The sequence below is a fragment of the Camelina sativa genome, chromosome 9 (assembly GCF_030686135.1).
Source record: "Camelina sativa cultivar CO46 ecotype springtype chromosome 9, ASM3068613v1".
Lineage (NCBI taxonomy): Eukaryota > Viridiplantae > Streptophyta > Magnoliopsida > Brassicales > Brassicaceae > Camelina > Camelina sativa.
Window position 1 is genome coordinate 37,586,586 of NC_141888.1, and position 19,468 is coordinate 37,606,053.

Genomic DNA, 19,468 nt, shown 5'->3' on the forward strand with positions numbered 1-19,468 from the left:
TGAAAAAGGCGAGGAACAAAGGCAAAGAGAAGGCTGCACCATCGACAGATTTTAGTCAAATGTGGGAAATTAAAAAAAAAGGATTTAGAGGGCATGAAGGAACTTCAAAAGATGTCCATTCTAGACACTCTCATTGCCAAGAAAGAAACACTAGATGAAGATGAAAAAGCTCTAAAGAAAAAGCTAATGGCTGAACTGTTTTAGCTTTAGGGTTTATGCTTGTTTAATTTTAGTTTTATAAGATGTTTTTCATGAATCGGGTTATATTTATTTGATGTTTATGTATTTTCAGAAACTTTGATGAATGTTTTTAATTAATGTTTTCAGAAATTTTAGCTTTATATGATGTTTTTAATGAATCGGGTTAGATATGTTCTTGTATTTTGGGAAACTTTAATGAATTTCGAATGTTTGGTTTGTTTTGGTTTCAGGTTGCACTTAGACATGTTCTCTGACTATGACGAGGGCATAAACAGCCCCTTAAACTATAGTTCCGATACAGAAGATGAGGCTGAGACTGCCTACTATGAACCTAGTCTGTCGAACCGTGATGCTGGTCCGTTACCAAGTCTGTCGAACCGTGAAGCTGGTCTGTTACCAAGTCTGTCGAACCGTGAAGCTGGTCCGTTACGTAGTCTGTCGAACCGTGATGCTCAACCCAATGACGAAGTTATCCAACTCAAGGAGCAAGTAATCCAACTCAACGACCAAATGATACAGCTCAAGGTTCTTGTAATCCAGCTGAAGGACAAAGTGAACCACCTGACGGAGCGAGTGATCCAGCTGACGGACATAGTGAAAGAGGTCAAGTAAATTATTGTCTTGGAAAGATGTTTGGCTGTTTGTGAATTATGAACCCGTGATGTTGGTTGTTGCTATTTTTTTTTGCGAATTATGAACCCGTGATGTTGGCTGTTGTTGTCTTTTTCTGCGAATTATTGGTCCGTGAAGTTGGCTGTTGTTGTTTTATTTTGCGAATTATGAACCCGTGTGTTTAGTTTGGAATTTGCAATTGATCACTCTATATATATGAGACATTTTTTTCTCCCCACCAAACAAACATTTCCTTCTATCACCAAAGTCAAATATTTCTTTCATTCATCAAACACAAATTTCTTTCTCACCCAAAACAAATATTTCTTTTCCTAAAAACACTTTCACTTCTCACCTAAAACAAATATTTCTTTCTTTCCTTCATTGCTATGGCATCCTCTTCCAACAAATTTCACTATCATTATGATCCCCATAATGATAGTTTAAACCAATACTTTCAAGAGCAATTTAGTAACCAATTTCAATCTGTTGAAGAGGAAATTCCGGTGGAAAGGAAACCACGTGAATATATTGATAGAAAACGAGAAGAAGGGCATGAACGTCTGTGGAACGATTATTTTTCTGATAATCCCACTTACAATGCTCACCATTTCCGGCGACGGTTTCGAATGAACAAGCCGTTGTTCTTGCGTATTGTGAATCGTCTCAGTGAAGAAGTTCAATATTTTAAGCCAAAAAAGGATGCAACCTTCCGGAATGGTCTATCACCCCTACAACAATGTACAGCAGCAATTCGACTTTTAGCATATGGGACTGCGACAAACTCGGTTGACGAATACATACGCCTTGCTGCTTGTACTGCTCGTAAATGTTTGGAACATTTTGTCGTCGGGATAGTTGACTTGTTTGGCACTGAATACCTACGCCGACCAACAGCAGAGGATCTTCAAAGGTTACTATTTTATGGAGAACAGAGGGGTTTTCCCGGGATGGTTGGTAGCATTGACTGTATGCACTGGCAGTGGAAAAATTGCCCAACCGCTTGGAAAGGAATGTATTCAAGAGGCACCGATAAGCCAACAATTGTTTTGGAGGCAGTAGCTTCACAAGATCTCTGGATATGGCACGCATTTTTTGGAGCTCCAGGTACTTGTAACGATTTAAATGTCCTTGATCAATCACCAGTATTTAATGACATTATTTACGGTCGAGCTCCCGAAGTTTCGTACTATGTCAACGGAAATGAGTATAATTTGGCTTACTATCTGACGGATGGTATTTACCCGGAATGGGCGACATTTGTTAAATCCATCCCACAACCACAACATCCTAAACATCGTTTATTTGCACAAAAACAAGAAGGTGCACGAAAAGATGTTGAGCGTGCATTTGGAGTCTTGCAATCTAGGTTCGCCATGATTAAAAATCCAACTCTTTTATGGTCCAAGGGTAAAATTGCATATATAATGAGAGCATGTCTCATACTGCATAATATGATTGTCGAAGATGAACGAGATTCATACACACTCTATGATGAACAAGAATTCCAACAAGAAGATGGAACTGGAACTACTCCGGATCTTACCTTTTCAGTAACTATGTCTTCAAATCTTGAAGGTTTAGGTGATGGTCATACATTAATTCGTGATAAACAAGCACATCGCAAACTAAAGGAGGATTTGATTGAGAATATTTGGAATAAATTTGGTCATTTGTATTAATTAAATAAAATGTTTGTCTTCTTTAATTAATTAAGTAATAATGTTTTTTTTTTTTTAATAAAAGTTGTAATAATTTTTAATTAAAATGTTATTTTATAAATTTTAATAATTGTAATATGTTTAATAAGAAAATTAATAAACATTATATTAAATAGTTTTAAGCATACTTAAATTATATATTAAACATTAATCTTTGTATTTATTCAATATTTTAAAAATTCTATAAGAATATTATATTATTAAATCTTAAGATCTTATACCTGTTCTCCCTATAACTTCCTTATTAACAAAAGATCTTAAGCCCTGATCTTACAATATTTTTACATTATTTCTCATCTAAGATCACCCCCACATGATCCCCTATAAATATGCCCTTATTAATCAGAATTTTGTTTTTGTGTGTACACAGACACATTTTTTGGCTTTGTGGATGTAAAACACGTGATGATCGTGTGATAGAAAATTTATTTCTGGAATTCTACATGTACTTTTTTGTCCATAGGTCAAAGAATGGACCAGTCAGAGATTATGAATCTAAAAGCATGTATAGATTAGTGTTAAATTAATTTTTTTTTTTTTTTGACGATAAAGTGTTAAATTAATTATATCATTAGAATAGTAGTAGTAGTTTTACTATACCAGGATAATATTATGCCGACGCTTGACATTGTAAAATATAAAACGGGTCTTACAAATTTTTGACATTCAAGGTTGATGAGTGAATATACGCACAGAAAAAAATAAGTCGCATAAGTCGCATGTGACGACTGATTTTTAATTAACATAGCTTAATTTGATGATTATAATAAATAAAGAGTAGATAGGGATAGCTAAACTTAAACCAGCCGGGGCAGTCGTCAATTGTTACTTAATTTTGTTTTCAATGAAATCTATTCGTTTTCTAACTAATTAAGAAATAATGATTTATTTGATACAAGTCGTCGTCACATGCGACTTATTTTTTTCTGTGCTTAAAAACTGATAAGATGGAATAGACACCGACATAGTTTGAACTTTTGTATAAACCGATGTCGACTGACCGAGGAATATTGTATTTTTGTAACGCCATTGTCAATATGCATAACATACTATAATTTTTTTTTGGGTCAAAATATACTATGACTTTTTTTAAAAATGTAACTAATACATGAGATGAGATGGTTAAATTAACAAACAGATAAGTGTAATTAATACATGAGAGTAACATCTTTGTTCTTGTGGTTCTTTTTCTTAATGATTTACAAAATAGTTTTGGGGAAAGTTTTATGAAGACGTAAGATGATGAAGAGATGTATATAGATGACAACTCAGAATAAAACAAATATATTAGAGACAAAACGGTCCAAAGGTTACAAAAGATACGCAAATAAAGTTACTTTTTCACTACGTTCCATTCCATTCCATTCCATCATCTCTTCCGTAATATCGACATGGCTACAGTCCTGTTGCATGAAAAATCATCATATCTTTTGAGTTTACAAAACGAAGAAACAAAAATAATAATATTAACAAAAAAGACTTTTTTCTGGTCCAGATCGATGTTACTAGATAAGTTTTTGTCAAAGATGTTGCTAGATAAGTTAGTCGTACAATTTTGGGAATTTAACGAAAATTGCTTTTTTACTGGCAAAAGAGGAAACGTAATGCATATTACTGGTATCTTGCAAATACTCGTGTCATATTATAACTGTGATTTCTGAATATATAACTCCGAACTATTTAATTAGTAAGTAGTCTAATTATTTTACAAATAAAATACTCGTGTGCATTCGTTGACTTTTTGGTATGAATTACAAAAGTAATGAGTTACCACAATTTGATTACATAAAATACAAAGGAATAAAATTTGTATTTTTCAAAAACATTTATAGTAAGATCCACAGATGAAACAACTAAAGAAAGTTAGATTAGATCTATATCGTCAAAGCAATTTGTTAGTTGATTATCTACTCTTGTTAAGACCAGATAAAAATAAGTCAAAAATTGTTCCACATTACATAAGCGTGTGTCGTGGATCTCAACCCAACATTTGACTAATTGAAACAATTAAAAAATGAATTATCAAAATTCGACAGATCTAGAGTGGATCTCGAACTTACTTATTTGTAGGTTAATGTGAAGTCGTTGTCGTTCCATTAATGTCAGTGCCCTATTTCCTAACCTCACTACGCTAGTAGTGTACGCTCTTTCTTACTCGATATTAGTATTACTGTAATTTTTTTTTCCTACATTTTAGCACGAATTGATTTTATTTTAATTACTTAGGTTATAGCACAAGTGGACTTTGGTTCAGTGCTTAAATAATTTGAATTACAACAACTTTTGTATATTATTAAAGTACCAACAAAAGGCGATCATAATTCGTAACTAGTAACCGTAGTTGGGGACAAAAGTCAAACGACTTCGCTACGTTACGTATTTGCCAATTCATATACACGCTGTCGGAACTAATTATGTATATACAGTACGCAACTTTTTAATTACACTTTTGTATTTTTTTCAAGTACTTTTTTTTTGAATTTTGTCGTTTTCACTCTACTCTATTTTATTTTGTTTTTTTTCCTCCATTATTAAATTATTTATGTCGGTATTTTTCAGATGAACTTTTCTTTAAATGTCAATGAACTAAATCATAAGCGCAAGCATAAAAATGGTACGCTTTATACGCGTTTTTGTTTACCTTATGAATTTGTATCCAAACCAATAGTATACTTAAACTGACTAATGATTGACGTTTGGTAATAATGTTCATAAGTCAAAAACAAAAAATCACAATCGTCCATGAGTCTTTTTAAAAACCTTTTACCTTTTTAATCACGGGATATTTTTACAAAATACGAAGTTACTCTTATGTACCATGTATATTATAACTATATAAGATATTCGTCTGTGTGTGACGGTAGATCTGGACGACATAGTATGGGTCATTTTGTCTTGGCTTGCATCACTTTTCCGAGTTATATGATAAAGTGTCCACAGTTATGGACTATATTACATGCACGTCCCAGCCTCCCAGATTTATTATTATGTGACAATACCTCGTAAAAGGATATATCTTTAAAAACTAGGTTTTTTTTTTCCTTATCTTGATTTACAGCAGAAAAGTCGGTTAATCATGAGTTCATGACGCGTCGTAGTGCAAGCCCAGACATATCAACAAGTGAAGTGAAAATTTGAAAATATTATAAATTCAAAGAAAGTAATGAACTTTTTTCTCAATATGATATTATGATTGACAAAGTTTCGGCCGGGGACTTGAAAACTATGTTCTTTATATCGAAATTATATATATATCACTATTGGATATCAGCAAACAAAGTTTTTTAAAATATATAATTACCAGTTGCATGGAACAAAAGGAATTTCGCATTGTTCATATAAAAAAAACATCTTGATAGAAACTGGCACCTAATTTCCTCAACTAACTTGACCTTAAGTGCTACCAAATCCACCACTCTTTATATTATTTAACGTAACTATACATCAAATTTCTGTTACGATATATATATACACGTAAAACCAGTGGAATCGCACTGCACGTCGATAAAGATTTCAATGAAGTACACATATTACTGGCGATATATAGATATTACAATTCGTCTGAGGAATAAATGATTTCGGTGGATAAGAAAAGATTGGATTATTTTTGTTTTAGTGGCGACAAGATCAGACTTATCATTAGTAAAAACTATTCGATGTATACCATATAAGAGTTAGAATATACAGCGGCCAGAACAAAGGCTTCATTATTGTCCACTCGAATCCAAGAGTGTTAACTCAAAGTCGACATTTCGTTTTCCAGAAGTTGATGGCTATCCATCTTTTGTCCCCTCATGTTGAGATTATGTAGTTTTGTTTTTCTTTTGACAAATTAGATATGTAAAACCAAAATTGCATTGAAATTTAAAGATATAAACCCGTTTTATGGCGAGACTTATGTCTTGACTCTTGTCATTTAAAACGCCAAGAGAATGATCAACTATATGATGTCTATATATGACTGAAATCGTAATAGGAAAAGGAAACGCTGGTTCTTGAACTATAACGTAAATCACTTTTAACTGTTAGACAACTATGAAATTATAGATGGGAGAGAATTATAATCCTAAGATAACGATATAAAGCACAAATCATAAATGATCAAATGGGAGAGAATGGGAGATGGACCAAAGAGAAAAGGGGCTTTTGCAAAATTCTCAAAGGAATAAATTATGAAATGAATAGTAAAAAAAAAAATATATCAACAAAGGAATTCCATGTGACTTCTTTTAACATTGTGTTGGTGGGGGCTCCTCCTCCCTTCTTCTCCCTCTCTTTCTTTCACGTCAAATGTTATAAAAAAGGCATTTGCGACAATATTACTCGCTTAAGTTCCTCATGTGCAGCAGCACCACAAAACCACATGCCCATTGCATGTGTTGTTGATCTCTTATTATATATAAATCATCAAAACAAACCCCTTTTCTATCTCTAAAACCCGACCATTATATTGATGATTGTTAAACACTCAAGATGATGAAAATTAGAGTGGCTGGAACTGAAAGATTTTAAAACGAATGTATTATTGAAGATTTTTTTTTGTTAAAGATTATTGAAGATTTGTTTTTGCATGGATATATATACCGAGGATTGAATTTTTGACCAGTTTGGGGGTGTGACGGCTTTCCCTTTAAACGTGTATAATAAGTTGTAGGGACGAATTTATACGTATGGAAAACTAAGGGGAACGAACATGTGAGAGAATTGAAGAGAGAGAGAGAGATAATGACTAATGAACTGGAGTTTTCAAGTGATTTAGATGGGTACCAATATCCTCATGCTTTTAATCTTTTTTTTTTTCTTTAATAGTACTAAACTACTAACTTTATCTCTCTCGAATAATTTTGCATAATTGCTTCATGACGCCTTCATGACCATGAGATGACTTGATTATGGATAAGCCACTTCGTCATCTGTGAAGAGAAAGAAAAAAACCTTTCGAACCTGGTGGGCTTCTTAGAGGCCCAATTTTAAAAATATAATGGATGGGTTTTTTCGTTTCATGAAAAAGAAAACCCAAAATTTAGGCCCTTTGTGTAGTAAGTACTACACATGGGAAAAAATAAAATCAGTGGGGCTTGATATAAAAAGGCAATGGGGTGAGAGAGGCTCGAACTCTCGACCTCAGGATCACTCAATAGCTATGAGACCTACGCGCTAGCCAACTGCGCCACCACCCCGGATGTCTTTTCTTTCAAACTCTATATTAATAACTTATTAACAATTAATTAAGCATAGGTTATACGATTGAATCCAAATAAATTGGAATGTTTGTAAAGTTGGTATTTTAAAAATCAGTGATCGACGGACGAGGCTATTTTTTTGCACACACAAGTCAAGAAGACAACGAAGTAGAAAGCAGTTGAAGCGTGACAGTAAGTCCACGTGGAAGGGGTGCTCGAGACAGTTCATCGGAATCTCTCTAACTGTCTCTCTTCTTTGCCACGTTCGTTGCCTTGGCTCCACTTTGCTCTTTACCTGTCTGTCTGTCTCCTTATTTTGCTTTTTTTTTTTTTGATTTTTTGTATTAACCCCAGTTTATAGAAACAATAAACAAAAGAACAATCTGTGTTTTCGTTTTAAATATTTATTGGTCCATAACCTTTCAAGAATATCCAAAGACTTGCAAGAAGTCTATATTTGATTAAGTATATATAGTAGTTAAGAAATGGATGAATAATCAGGCATGGATATTTGTGTGCTCGCGCTGGTACACATTTTAAACAAAATATATATTTGCTTGTGGATGTATAAGAAAAGCCTTTCGCTAACTTGGTTATGACATACACAAAATCGAATAGTTCTATACTTCTATTATACCAAATTAATTATAAGGATAAAAATTCAGCATATAGTAGGGTGGACTTAGTGGATGTATATATAAGAAAAGCGAAAAAGGGGTTTAAAAATGATGATGAGGAATAAGGATGGTCGTGCGTGCGTGCGTCTATCAAAGCTGCTCTGCAATGAGCTCATCTCATGTAATACTTTACAACATGTAATTTATGTCTTCTATCTTCCTGTTCAAACTACACTACACCCATATATACTTACATTCATATATCTTATATTAGCACATATATAGAATGTACTATTTTAGAGACCAAAATAGTTAGACAATTCAATCGATAGCGCTGCTTGAGAAGAAAAATGTAAATAGAAAGCGTTACTACAAATATATGATTCTTTTTTTAGCTAGGGGTCTAGGATATTCGACTAAATATAGAGATTAATGGTTTTTTTTTCTTTTTCTGACGGCGTCAAATGTTTTAATAGTTCTGCATATTACTTTTGTAACAAGACAATATCATGTCTTCATTATGTGACGAATATGGAAACGGCAAGGTTTTGTTTGCATCGTTTAATTTCTCAGTTATATATTTTACAGGCCAAAGTATTCTTTATTAATGAAAATAGTATACATTTTAAAATTTTAATGGCTAGTAGGGGCCACTTAGCTTTTATATATGCGAAGAACTTCGCATAAACAATTTAGATCTCTAAAACAAACAAATTAGATAACTCAATGGTCAGAACTCAGAAGTAACAACAATGTCAACATTTCATCTATGTCAAACGTTTATATTTTATTATAGTCATAATAATCCCCGGGTGATATGTATATATGATGAGGTCATCGTTAAGAGAATATATATAGAGTAGAGAAGATTAGTGTGATTAGAGTCGTCTCATATAATCTGAGAATGTAAAATTTGGATTATATTTACACCAACTAACGTGGCTTGAAACCATATGTATAAAGCATTTAAATAAGGAATAAGTAAAGACCATGTATTTAATATTGCACTAGACATGATATATTATGGCTGATATATATATAACATGACTACATGATCAAAACAATCATAGTTTCATAGTTGTAAATATGGAGGATGAGAAATCTTTAAAGGGATCTATCCGAAAGTCAAGAGCGTCTTCGTCAATATTTTGATTAATTTTTTCTTATATGGTTTGGTGGAAGGAATAATGGACTTCCACTAATCATGAAGACTCATTAACAAAATCTGTTTGGCTTAATCATTAAAATAAATATATGATATTTGACACACACACACACATACACACTTTACATCGTTTTTGACAATATGATTGAGTGCATATATATTTATTTATTTGTGGAATATGAAGATCGGGTTGTCAGTTAGCTATATACATGTCATTCTTTATGATAATATACCCAAATAAGATTATGGAATCACGAAATTATGCCCAATAATTATACGGAAATAAATCTTCGAATTTATAATTATATAAGTATATGAAAAATCTAAATTGTAAAAAAGAATGTAATTCTAAAATCCAGACTGTTCTTTTGTCCGTCCGTCTATAGCTTTCCAGTAAGGTAATGATTAAAGGAAAGGTTAAGTACATGTTAGCATGTGAGAATAAGGAATAAGTCCCATTATTCAATAGAAAAAAAATATAGATATATGCATTTAAGTTGATACTGAAAGTATATATTAATTAATTTCATTGTGAAAAGATATAAAACTGTCATCAGTGTATGAATCACACGAAACCTACAGAGACAAGCAGGAGGAAGAGAACAAGAGACCAACTCAAAAGAGAACATGGGAAATGATAAAACAAACTGTATGAAACTTATCAAACAACTGTATAGTTTTGACATAATCTGCATATTATTAAATGCATGTACTCTAGGGAATTAAGATAGTTTATCTTTAAATCATCCAAAATTTGGATGACAGATAAAAAAAAACATTAAAATATCGAATATATTTTTTTAATGATGACAGAAGACAGTAAAAATTGATTGAAAATGTAAGATTCAGTATTAAATAAAAGTTCATTTCTAATACAATCAAAACCTTTTTTGAGATTCTTTAAAATCAACCATTATACTAACTAAAACTTAATAGAAATCAATCGCACTATCTTGTTAACTATATATACCTTGATAAGATATAGTATAGTTAAGAAATAATTAAATCTTTGATTATTACATAAATAATTAGATACACCAGAGTAACGTCGTTATAACTAAAAAGAAGATATCAAAATATATATTATGGAGAAGAAAAGTTGTGGAGGAGCTATAATGTTAAAACCTGGCAAATTAGACAGCGAAGACATACTCAAGTGCTGCCTTGTCACTCTCTCTCTCTCTCTCTCTCTCTCTCTCTCTCTCTCTCTCTCTCTCTCTCTCTCTCTCTCTCTTCTTCTTCTTCTTACAAAACCCTCCAATCCCAATTCTTATACTTCCCCAAAACAATCTTTTATATCTCTCTGTCTCTCTTCTCTCTCCCTCTCCGTATGTGTAGGGTCGGAGTCAAATACGACACTGTTTTAAGGGTTGCAATTTGCAACCTTTTGATTGGTCTCTCTTCTCTTTGCCCAACCAAAAACAACCTTTGATGATATAAAGATCAGCCAACTTTGTCCATTCCAAATCTCTTTCCTTTTTCCCCTAATGTTTTAGACAATCCCACTTTCCATATTTATTTATTTTATTAATTTCTATTTGTTTTTGGGGTATATAACATCATCATCATCATTGGAGAACTCCATATATTTGTTGATCGTGATATTAAATTAAATAAATGTCTCAAACGAGCTATTACCGATCACCGTTCGGAGACACGACTTACACCAAAGTGTTCGTTGGAGGATTAGCATGGGAAACTCCTACGGAAGAAATGCGTCGTTACTTCGATCAGTTCGGGGAGATTCTTGAAGCCGTCATCATCACCGATAAAAACACCGGCAAATCTAAAGGCTACGGATTCGTAAGTTCCTTTTTTCTCTATCTTTCTTTTGTTTCACGTTTTGAAATTAAGGGTTTTATTTGCTAAATTTCTCCGATCATCTTTAATTTAATTAGGTGACCTTCCGGGAGGCAGATTCTGCGACAAGAGCCGTCGCTGATCCAAATCCGGTGATCGATGGGAGAAAAGCTAATTGTAATATTGCATCTTTTGGACGGCCTCGACCATCGCCGCCTCGAGGTTTGTTTCTTCTTAACTTGAGATTACTCCGTAAAATCTTTTTATTTTCATGAGTTTTTAATATGATCATGACATATTATTATTGGTTTGGTTAGTTATCAAGATTTTTTTTAAGGTATTTTTGATAGTCTAAAGCATTAGTTGTACATTTCTCAATTATGTTATGTGTGCGTACGTAGTGTAACCAATCAAATCCAATTTTTGAGATGGTGAATTACTAGTTTTTAAAACTTGATCCATGAGCAATGTACTTAGTTTTCAATCGTTTTGTTTACTATTTCTGTATAGGACGAGGACAAACAGGAAGTCCGAGTCAATACCAAAGTGGAGGACCATCAGCCTATACCGGGATGGCTGCACCGCTGCCACCGGCTGCAGCTGGCCAGCTCATGTATCCCTCCTACGGGTAAGCTAATTAAAGGCACTAATTATTTAAAACCCCAAGGATTTAGTTAAGAGATACTTATAAATGTTTCGCATAGATAAGGACATGGTCCATTGCGATAGAAATGGTAGGAGACAATTTAATGCGTCAATCGGGCCACTTGTTGTCAGGCTGTAAATATGATAACATAAATATGTACATTAAAAAAAAAAAAAATCCTTGCAATGAATTTTATAATTGTTCGTCTTCAAAATTATAGTCGTCGCATATATATGTTGAGAAAACCCTTATCGTGCAAGACTGTAATACTAAAATGAAGGTTTATTTATAAATCTGTTTTAAGTTTAATAATAAACAAGTAGAATTTGTATTTTCGGAGGAATATTATAAATTTTTCTAATTTTGTTTTTACAGAGAATCATTCAATTCTTCGTATTTTTTTCAGGTACACCTATAACCCTGATCAATTTGGGTACCACCAAGTAAGTCTCTCTTTCTCTCACTGACATATACATACGCAGCATGAAAAGCAAAACCGAATTTAATCATGAAGTGCAAGATATGAAATTAATAATAGATTTTACGTACAAAACGTATCTTGCACATGTCGACCACTTACATAATGCATGAAAAACACTAGCACATGCATGTTTGTTGTAAACATAGACACCCATTATGATGATCATATATACATGCAGCAGGCACTGTACAACACACAGTTGCAGCAAGCTCAGTACTATCAGCAGCAACAGCAACTATATGGAGGGGGAGCAACATCACCATCATCATCAGGAGCAACCATCATGCCTTCTCCTTATTATTACGGATATTCTCTTCAAGCCCCTAGAGTACCATACCAACATCATCATCATCATCTTCCTCAACCATATAATCCTCAACAACAGCATCAACGGTTTTCTTCTCCCTCTTTCCTCGTTTACCCATCCAATTCCTCTTTTGCCCCTCCTCTCCAAGGACTACTCTCTTCTTCCACCGGTACGTACTTACCTCCTTCTTCGACTCTTTCTCTTATTTTATTTTAATGTTTCTTAGGAATCTTACGTACATCTAAAATAAGATAGTACGTGAATATATGTAACATGTGTTAGTCCACTCATACTAATTAGTATTAGAAACTCATATAAACATGTATATCATTTCAAAACCCTAGATTGTCAGTCCAAAAAATGTCATTCAGCTCGAGATGATTAGAAAAACCGTCATATTCCAAAATACATGTTAGAAATCGCACATCTTAAATAAGTTGCGATCTACAGTAGTAAATATGTGACATAGATAGATCATCAATTGATTAGCAACTTAACGTTAATAAATTGTTTGAATAAATGATCGAACGACATGTCTATCATCACGTGTAGTTGCATTAATCATTCATGCACTGCACGTAATTGATCCTTCATGCTGTCTTAAACTCGAAAAAGAAACCAATAAAATAAAAGTTATGCACTCTTAAGAGAAAAGAAAAAAGAAAGGGGGGTTTTGGGTTGAAATGGAAAAGAAAAGGAGAGTGAATGATTGGAGAGAACAGTGAATAAAGGATAGCATGTGGAGTGAGCTGTCTATTTCAATTACATTGGTATATGTGTCTCTTCTATCATCTGTCAATTTGGTCGCCAATTGTCATGCCAGTGAAGCCACCATACACTGACAACATCTACAACACTAAAACGTATAATGTATATGCATTTTCGTTTTGGACACTCTCTGTGTGCTGTGTGTCTCTAAAATCCAACATTTGATCATTGCATTTGTCACCATTTTCAGTATAATTGATTGGTTTAGCTGAATGATTGTACTCAAACTACATATTTATTTTGAGCTAAATCAAATTAAGTTGCAATATTAGTACTGTATAACATTCAGTATAGTTGTCAGATTTTATCCGGATATATAATTATATTTTATGGCCTTTTCTTTTTCTCTAGAATCTGAAGCAGTACCACAACAAGTATCAACATCATCAGCAGAAGGCGAAGCAACAACAACTGCTCCTGAAATTACAGCCAGCAGCAACACCAAAGAACCTATTTCAAGTTCTTGATCTTTCTTTCTCTCTCACATTTCCCAATTTGTACAATCTTCACATTTTTACCCCTCTCTCTCTCTCTATCTATCTCTGAGAAAACAAGAAAAAACAGCTAATTCATTTATTTCTCAACCAGAGCTATGACTTGAGCCCCAAGAAGACGACCCAAGACTGTCAAAAACTTAAACGACGGCTCTATCGCTTTGTCCTATTTTTTTTTTTTTTTTTTTTCTCTCTTCTGACGGAACATATATAAATTGAGTTTCTTCATATTCATTTTTTTTTACTCATTTATATCTCATAATCTCGACTTTATGCTCTATATATTTTACACCTTTATATCCTCTCATTTTCTTGGGAATTTCAATGTGGATATAAATTGTCTGATACTCTGATCCAACTACGAAAAAAAAAACTATATAAATTACAAGCACATTTTCAATTGTTGTTTATATACAATACAACCACGTCTACCGTACTATTTGATTAATTTCATTTAAAGCCAGCCCAAGCGATACTGAGAAAATTGGGCCATTTATAATAGGCCTTTGAATACGTTAAAGCCCAATTACATCGATCTAATTTGACTTGACTTTATCAACCACCGTCTCAAAAATTAACGTGACGATGATCCCAACGGTGGCGCCGAAGCTTCTTCCGCGAAGCGCCGCCACTCAACCACCTTCACTCCGTCCATAAGTTCCTTGAAGACCAGGTCCCTCTTCACTAACTCGCCGATCTCCATCCCTATTCCCCAATCCTCGCAACAGAACTTTCGAATTCGTCAACTGACCGGCGAAGAACGGCCAACAGATCATCGGGACACCAGCGAACACAGTCTCCAACGTAAAATTTGTACTTCTGCGCTCAGCTCTCCTGGAAACTTGTCTCAGACTCATCATCTCCTCGCCGTGACGTGACTCCTTCTTTTTTTTTAAGTGCTTCTCTGTTTCTGACTTGAAAAAGAACCGCCATAAAAAAAAAAAACAATAAAGGTAATTTCCTTTATTAATTACTTGCTCCTTTTAGGAAAATGATAGATATATAATACAGCTTCCTTCACCTTAATAATTAATTTATTATTATTAAATTTAATCATATTAGTAAAAAGGTAAATATATTATGTTACCGTTGTGATGATATATAAAGAAAATAAAAAGGAAAGATTTTTTTTTTTTTTTTTTTTGAACAACCAATAAAAAGGAAAGGTATCTCTTAAAATTTCCTAAAAGATATATTATGTGATCGTTGCGATTAATTAATTTCCTTTTTGTTCTTTCTTTTGAAAGCCATGGAGCAGAAAGATCAAAGGCGTACTTAATGTTTGAGTCTGACAAGAAGAAGACGGAGCCCTCTTCGGATCTCTTATAACGGTTAGCTTCTTTCTGTTCGCGAGCTACTACTCCTGTTTCGTGTCTCACGTTTCTTGAATTAATTCTGGGAACCCCCGATTCTAAAAGAGTTATTTGCTTTGAATCAGATAACTCGTGAGAAAAACGCTGAGGTTTACTTCTCCGTCTCCCCCAATTTGACAAGAAGATGATGTTTATGATCCCGATCCAATAATTGAGTCAACTTCTGAAGGTGAATGAATGAATGAATGAATGAATGGGCAAGTGAGGACACTTTCGTGCATAACAAGACTTCGCTTTTAGTACCACAAGAGAGGTAGAGGTATAAGCAGGTTCGTGATAATCGTCTTTAATTTGATCTTTTGTTTTGTTTTGTTTCTTTTATATATACCAAACTAAAATATTATAATTATCTATATAGTTCTGTAAAAATATCCAGATTAAGGAGACGAAAGATGATTATAGATATATATTTTCTAGATTAAATCAAATTTTTTTGGGTTAGATCCAATAATTATACTTGATCCATTAGGCTTTCAACCGTATTTATAATGGAAGCCTGAAGGAACCGAGGTGACACTTGCTATAGTCGTTACTCTTTCAGTAATACACAAACAGCTCCAGCAGTATTTATTCCTTTCAGAAAATACTCATATACGATGTTATCATCGTAATACACACTTAAAAGGTTAAACATACATTTAACATAAGAAATGAAAACACCACAGAAAAGTTGCAATATCTGTAATAAAGCAAGCACTTATTATTCGTCATACGTTGTCTTTTTAATTTCCACTTTATAAACGGATCCCCCCCCCCCCCCTCCTCACACCACTAGTGCCTTCAAATCATCGTCTGTGACTCTCTGAAATTTTTAATTCGCATTTCATGTTATTACATCATACACAATATAAAAATCATTTGGAAGTTAATCATAGCGGACATGTTATATGAAAAAAAGTTTAAAATAGAAACCTTTTTCTGCTTGGTTAAATCCCTGAATCGTGAGAAGATGTCTTTCAACTTCTCATCACCGATGTCATATCCCAACTGTGAGAGTAATAAATTAACACAATGCTTCATCAAATTAATATTGATATCTTATCTGATATACATGATCATTAGTATATAATTAAAACGATTCAATCATATAGGGTACCTCTTTGAGCCTATCTTTAATAGCATGGCGTCCACTACATATAAAAGACAGAATTAGACAACGATCAGTCATTTTGGTAAAATAACGTTATTACGATCTACTTAAATAACTTGATGTGAAAGAAGTTATATAAAGATCATAAAAATCACGTAATAGAATAATAATCTCTTCACCGAAAGAAATTATAAAAATTAACAAGATTAGTTACCTAAGCTTTCCAAGAACAAGGCCAGAATTTTTAGATGTGACGATCCCAATATCTTCTGGTGATAAAATCTCATATGTACTCCGATTTTTTAATATTCCATCCTGCAAATGTTTTGAACAAATCATTCTTGTATCTAATTATCTTATGTCAAATATATATAATATTTAATAAATCTCTTATGTCAAAAAGAAACCAAAAACACAAAGTAACCTGGTGAATGCCGCTTTCATGAACAAAGCAGTTGTCTCCAACTATGGGCTTATGTGCTTGAACATACATGCCGGTATGCTCTTGAACCTGCCGACGAATTTACATAATCGACACTAGTATTATCATCATAAAGGCCAAAAAACTAGCAAAATTATTCTTTACATGACAAGATATTTCAATATCAATTTGTATATGGAAACTTACCATCTTGCTAGTAGCCATAATTTGGCGTGTGTCTATATTTGTGTAAACACCACCCAGCACATATGGTCCTCGACATTTCAGTGCCATCACGACCTACATATAACCTTTTTGTGTGAGTGATGGATCATGGATCAAAGATTCAAAGATAAGACCGTTTGGATAAAGCCATCACGATACACAGCCAGCAGCAGTGGCAGACAATAATTTTTTTTTACGGAAGTCATAATATGATTTTAGTGTTAAAAAATATCAAATATAATTGTAATTTGTATACTACGTAAACTAAACATATAAATTATTTTATATTTTAGAAAACTAAGATTATACCAAATAATAGTAGAATTTTTTTTATCGTTTACAATATAGAGCAAAAAGATAGTCTCTCGCCAAAAACTATAGTTCTCAATAATCGTTAAATTCTGTATGCTATATATAAAGCTAATAAACTATATAAGTCATGATTTAAAAAATTTCTAGACAGATTACGTTATTTATATAAAAGAGGATACCAATAAAAATCAGTGAAAAAAAGAATGCAAAAATCAAAACTATACGACTAATTGTTAAGTTGGACTATAGTACACACAACTCATGTTGATAATGATGATATCAACTCATGTTGGAGTGGGAATTTTACCTCTTCAAGCGCCGCATTCCCACTTCTTTCACCTATTCCGTTGATTGTTACTTCGACATGTCTTGCTCCCGCACATATGGCCTATATATATATATATAGAATAAATCAAAACCATTGTTCAACATGTTTTTGCCACCTTGAGAATCGTATATTTGTATGGAACTTGTGTAAATTTAATCTAATACATATATAAAAGAGAGTTAATTACGTACAGCGATTGTGTTGGCGGTAGCAACACCAAGGTCGTTGTGACAATGAACACCGTAGATAACGTTTTCAATTCCCGGAGTGTTTTCTTTGACATAGGTCACTAGTTCTGCCATTTCTTGCGGCATGTTAACCCCTACCGTGTCCGCGAAGCCCACCGTAGATGCACCCTCTTTTATTGCTACTCCCAAAAGCTTACATAGAAAGTCCTTATCCGTTCTGAATCACATGAACACCAGTATTTTAAAATCCATATATATATATGACATGATTTTATGGCGAGCTCATGGATAATGGTATGTCCATGTAAAAGTTGTTATAAAAGAAATCAGATGTTAAAATACAAATTTTAATTTTTTTATTAACAAAAAAAAAAGTGTAAACAAACGATTATATCATATATGTATTATTCATATATATAAAGGTTTTAAAGAAAACGGACCTGCCGCCGTCTTCGGAACCGAGTTGGATGTCAGTGAAGCCTATGCTTTTAGCGAACCTAATACTAGTCGTGACCATCTCGATCACTTCTTCTCTAGTCTTTTTCAACTTATATTTCATGTGAATGTCACTAGTAGATATGAATAAGATTATCCTCGGCCTCTTCGCATACTGCAACGCCTCCCAAGCCGCCTTGATGTCTGATTCTTTGCATCGTGAGAGGCCGCATATCACCGGGACGTAACCTGTCTCCTCATCCACCTAAAGCAAAACAACAATATAGTTTCAGAATAAAAAATCATTTTACAATCATTTAATATAAGTGAAGGGAAACAAAGAAACAAACCTCGTTCCCAACAGTCTTGGCGATGGTTTTGATGGTTTCTACCTCTTCCTCAGACGACCCCGGGAAACCAGCTTCCATCATGTCTACTCGGAGTTTAGCGAGTTGCCAGGCAATCTCTATCTTTTGCGGTGGAGTAAGGGCTGCACCGGGAGATTGTTCCCCGTCACGAAGCGTCGTGTCCAATATACGCACATATTTACTGTCGGGTAGCTTGTTCGGTAAGTACTCTGCACACCGTTTCACGATAGGTTTGACAGTTGCACTAGTTGCCGCATCATTTTTGGACACAAGGGAGCAACTTGTCGGCTTGTTGTATGGACGTGTCAGGCTGACAGAGGGCAGGGAAGATCCAATGGGTAACACTGATCGGGCAACCGCACTGGTGGGGATCGTACGAGGAGGTGACAGAGGTGGGGAAGCCATAACTATATGGAGTAGAAGAAAGAGAGAGATTTCGATTTGCTTTGGAGAATTGTAGAGCAGATAGTGAGGGGAGTTGTTGCGCAATGATGATGGAATACATATCTCTATTTATAGGCGCAAAATTATATTCCTTTTTTTTTTTTTTTTTTTTGAAACAGGTTTGCAAAATTAAAGCACAATTATATTCTTGAATTTACTTATATGATAACAAAAGTACAAAACATTTGATATTTTTATGAAGTGAGTTACGCTTTGTCATTAGCTATCCGGACATATAATTTTTAATTATGAGAAAACTGCAACATTTTTGGTAATTATCACGAGTATA

The 19,468-nt window shown here is 33.6% G+C and overlaps 2 protein-coding genes and 1 non-coding gene across 4 annotated transcripts; 1 reads left to right on the forward strand and 2 right to left on the reverse strand.

Moving 5' to 3' along the window:
* Nucleotides 1–7,629: 7,629 nt before the first annotated feature.
* TRNAM-CAU (transfer RNA methionine (anticodon CAU)) lies at nucleotides 7,630–7,714 on the reverse strand. Its single transcript is given in 2 exon segments — nucleotides 7,630–7,665; nucleotides 7,677–7,714. It is a non-coding gene; the product is annotated as a tRNA-Met (tRNA).
* Nucleotides 7,715–10,611: 2,897 nt separating this feature from the next.
* On the forward strand, nucleotides 10,612–14,275 carry LOC104713506 (uncharacterized). 2 transcript variants are annotated; one of them, XM_010430645.2, is made up of 6 exons: nucleotides 10,612–11,302; nucleotides 11,398–11,521; nucleotides 11,810–11,927; nucleotides 12,352–12,388; nucleotides 12,605–12,902; nucleotides 13,853–14,275. In XM_010430645.2, the coding sequence occupies exons 1-6, from the start codon at nucleotides 11,117–11,119 to the stop codon at nucleotides 13,966–13,968; spliced, it is 879 nt and encodes a 292-aa protein (XP_010428947.1). In that variant the 5' UTR covers nucleotides 10,612–11,116; the 3' UTR covers nucleotides 13,969–14,275. The 2 variants fall into 2 exon arrangements, with proteins under 2 accessions (XP_010428947.1, XP_010428948.1); XM_010430646.2 differs by having other exon boundaries at nucleotides 10,642–11,302; nucleotides 12,608–12,902.
* A 1,634-nt stretch (nucleotides 14,276–15,909) lies between these two features.
* On the reverse strand, nucleotides 15,910–19,238 carry LOC104713508 (methylthioalkylmalate synthase 1-2, chloroplastic). The gene is made up of 10 exons (XM_010430647.3): nucleotides 18,718–19,238; nucleotides 18,373–18,632; nucleotides 17,936–18,149; nucleotides 17,724–17,804; nucleotides 17,087–17,179; nucleotides 16,883–16,969; nucleotides 16,673–16,773; nucleotides 16,465–16,498; nucleotides 16,281–16,355; nucleotides 15,910–16,170 (listed from the first exon to the last, which is right to left on the reverse strand). Exons 1-10 carry the CDS (start codon nucleotides 19,138–19,140, stop codon nucleotides 16,132–16,134), a joined length of 1,407 nt encoding a protein of 468 aa, XP_010428949.2. The 5' UTR covers nucleotides 19,141–19,238; the 3' UTR covers nucleotides 15,910–16,131.
* Nucleotides 19,239–19,468: the final 230 nt, after the last annotated feature.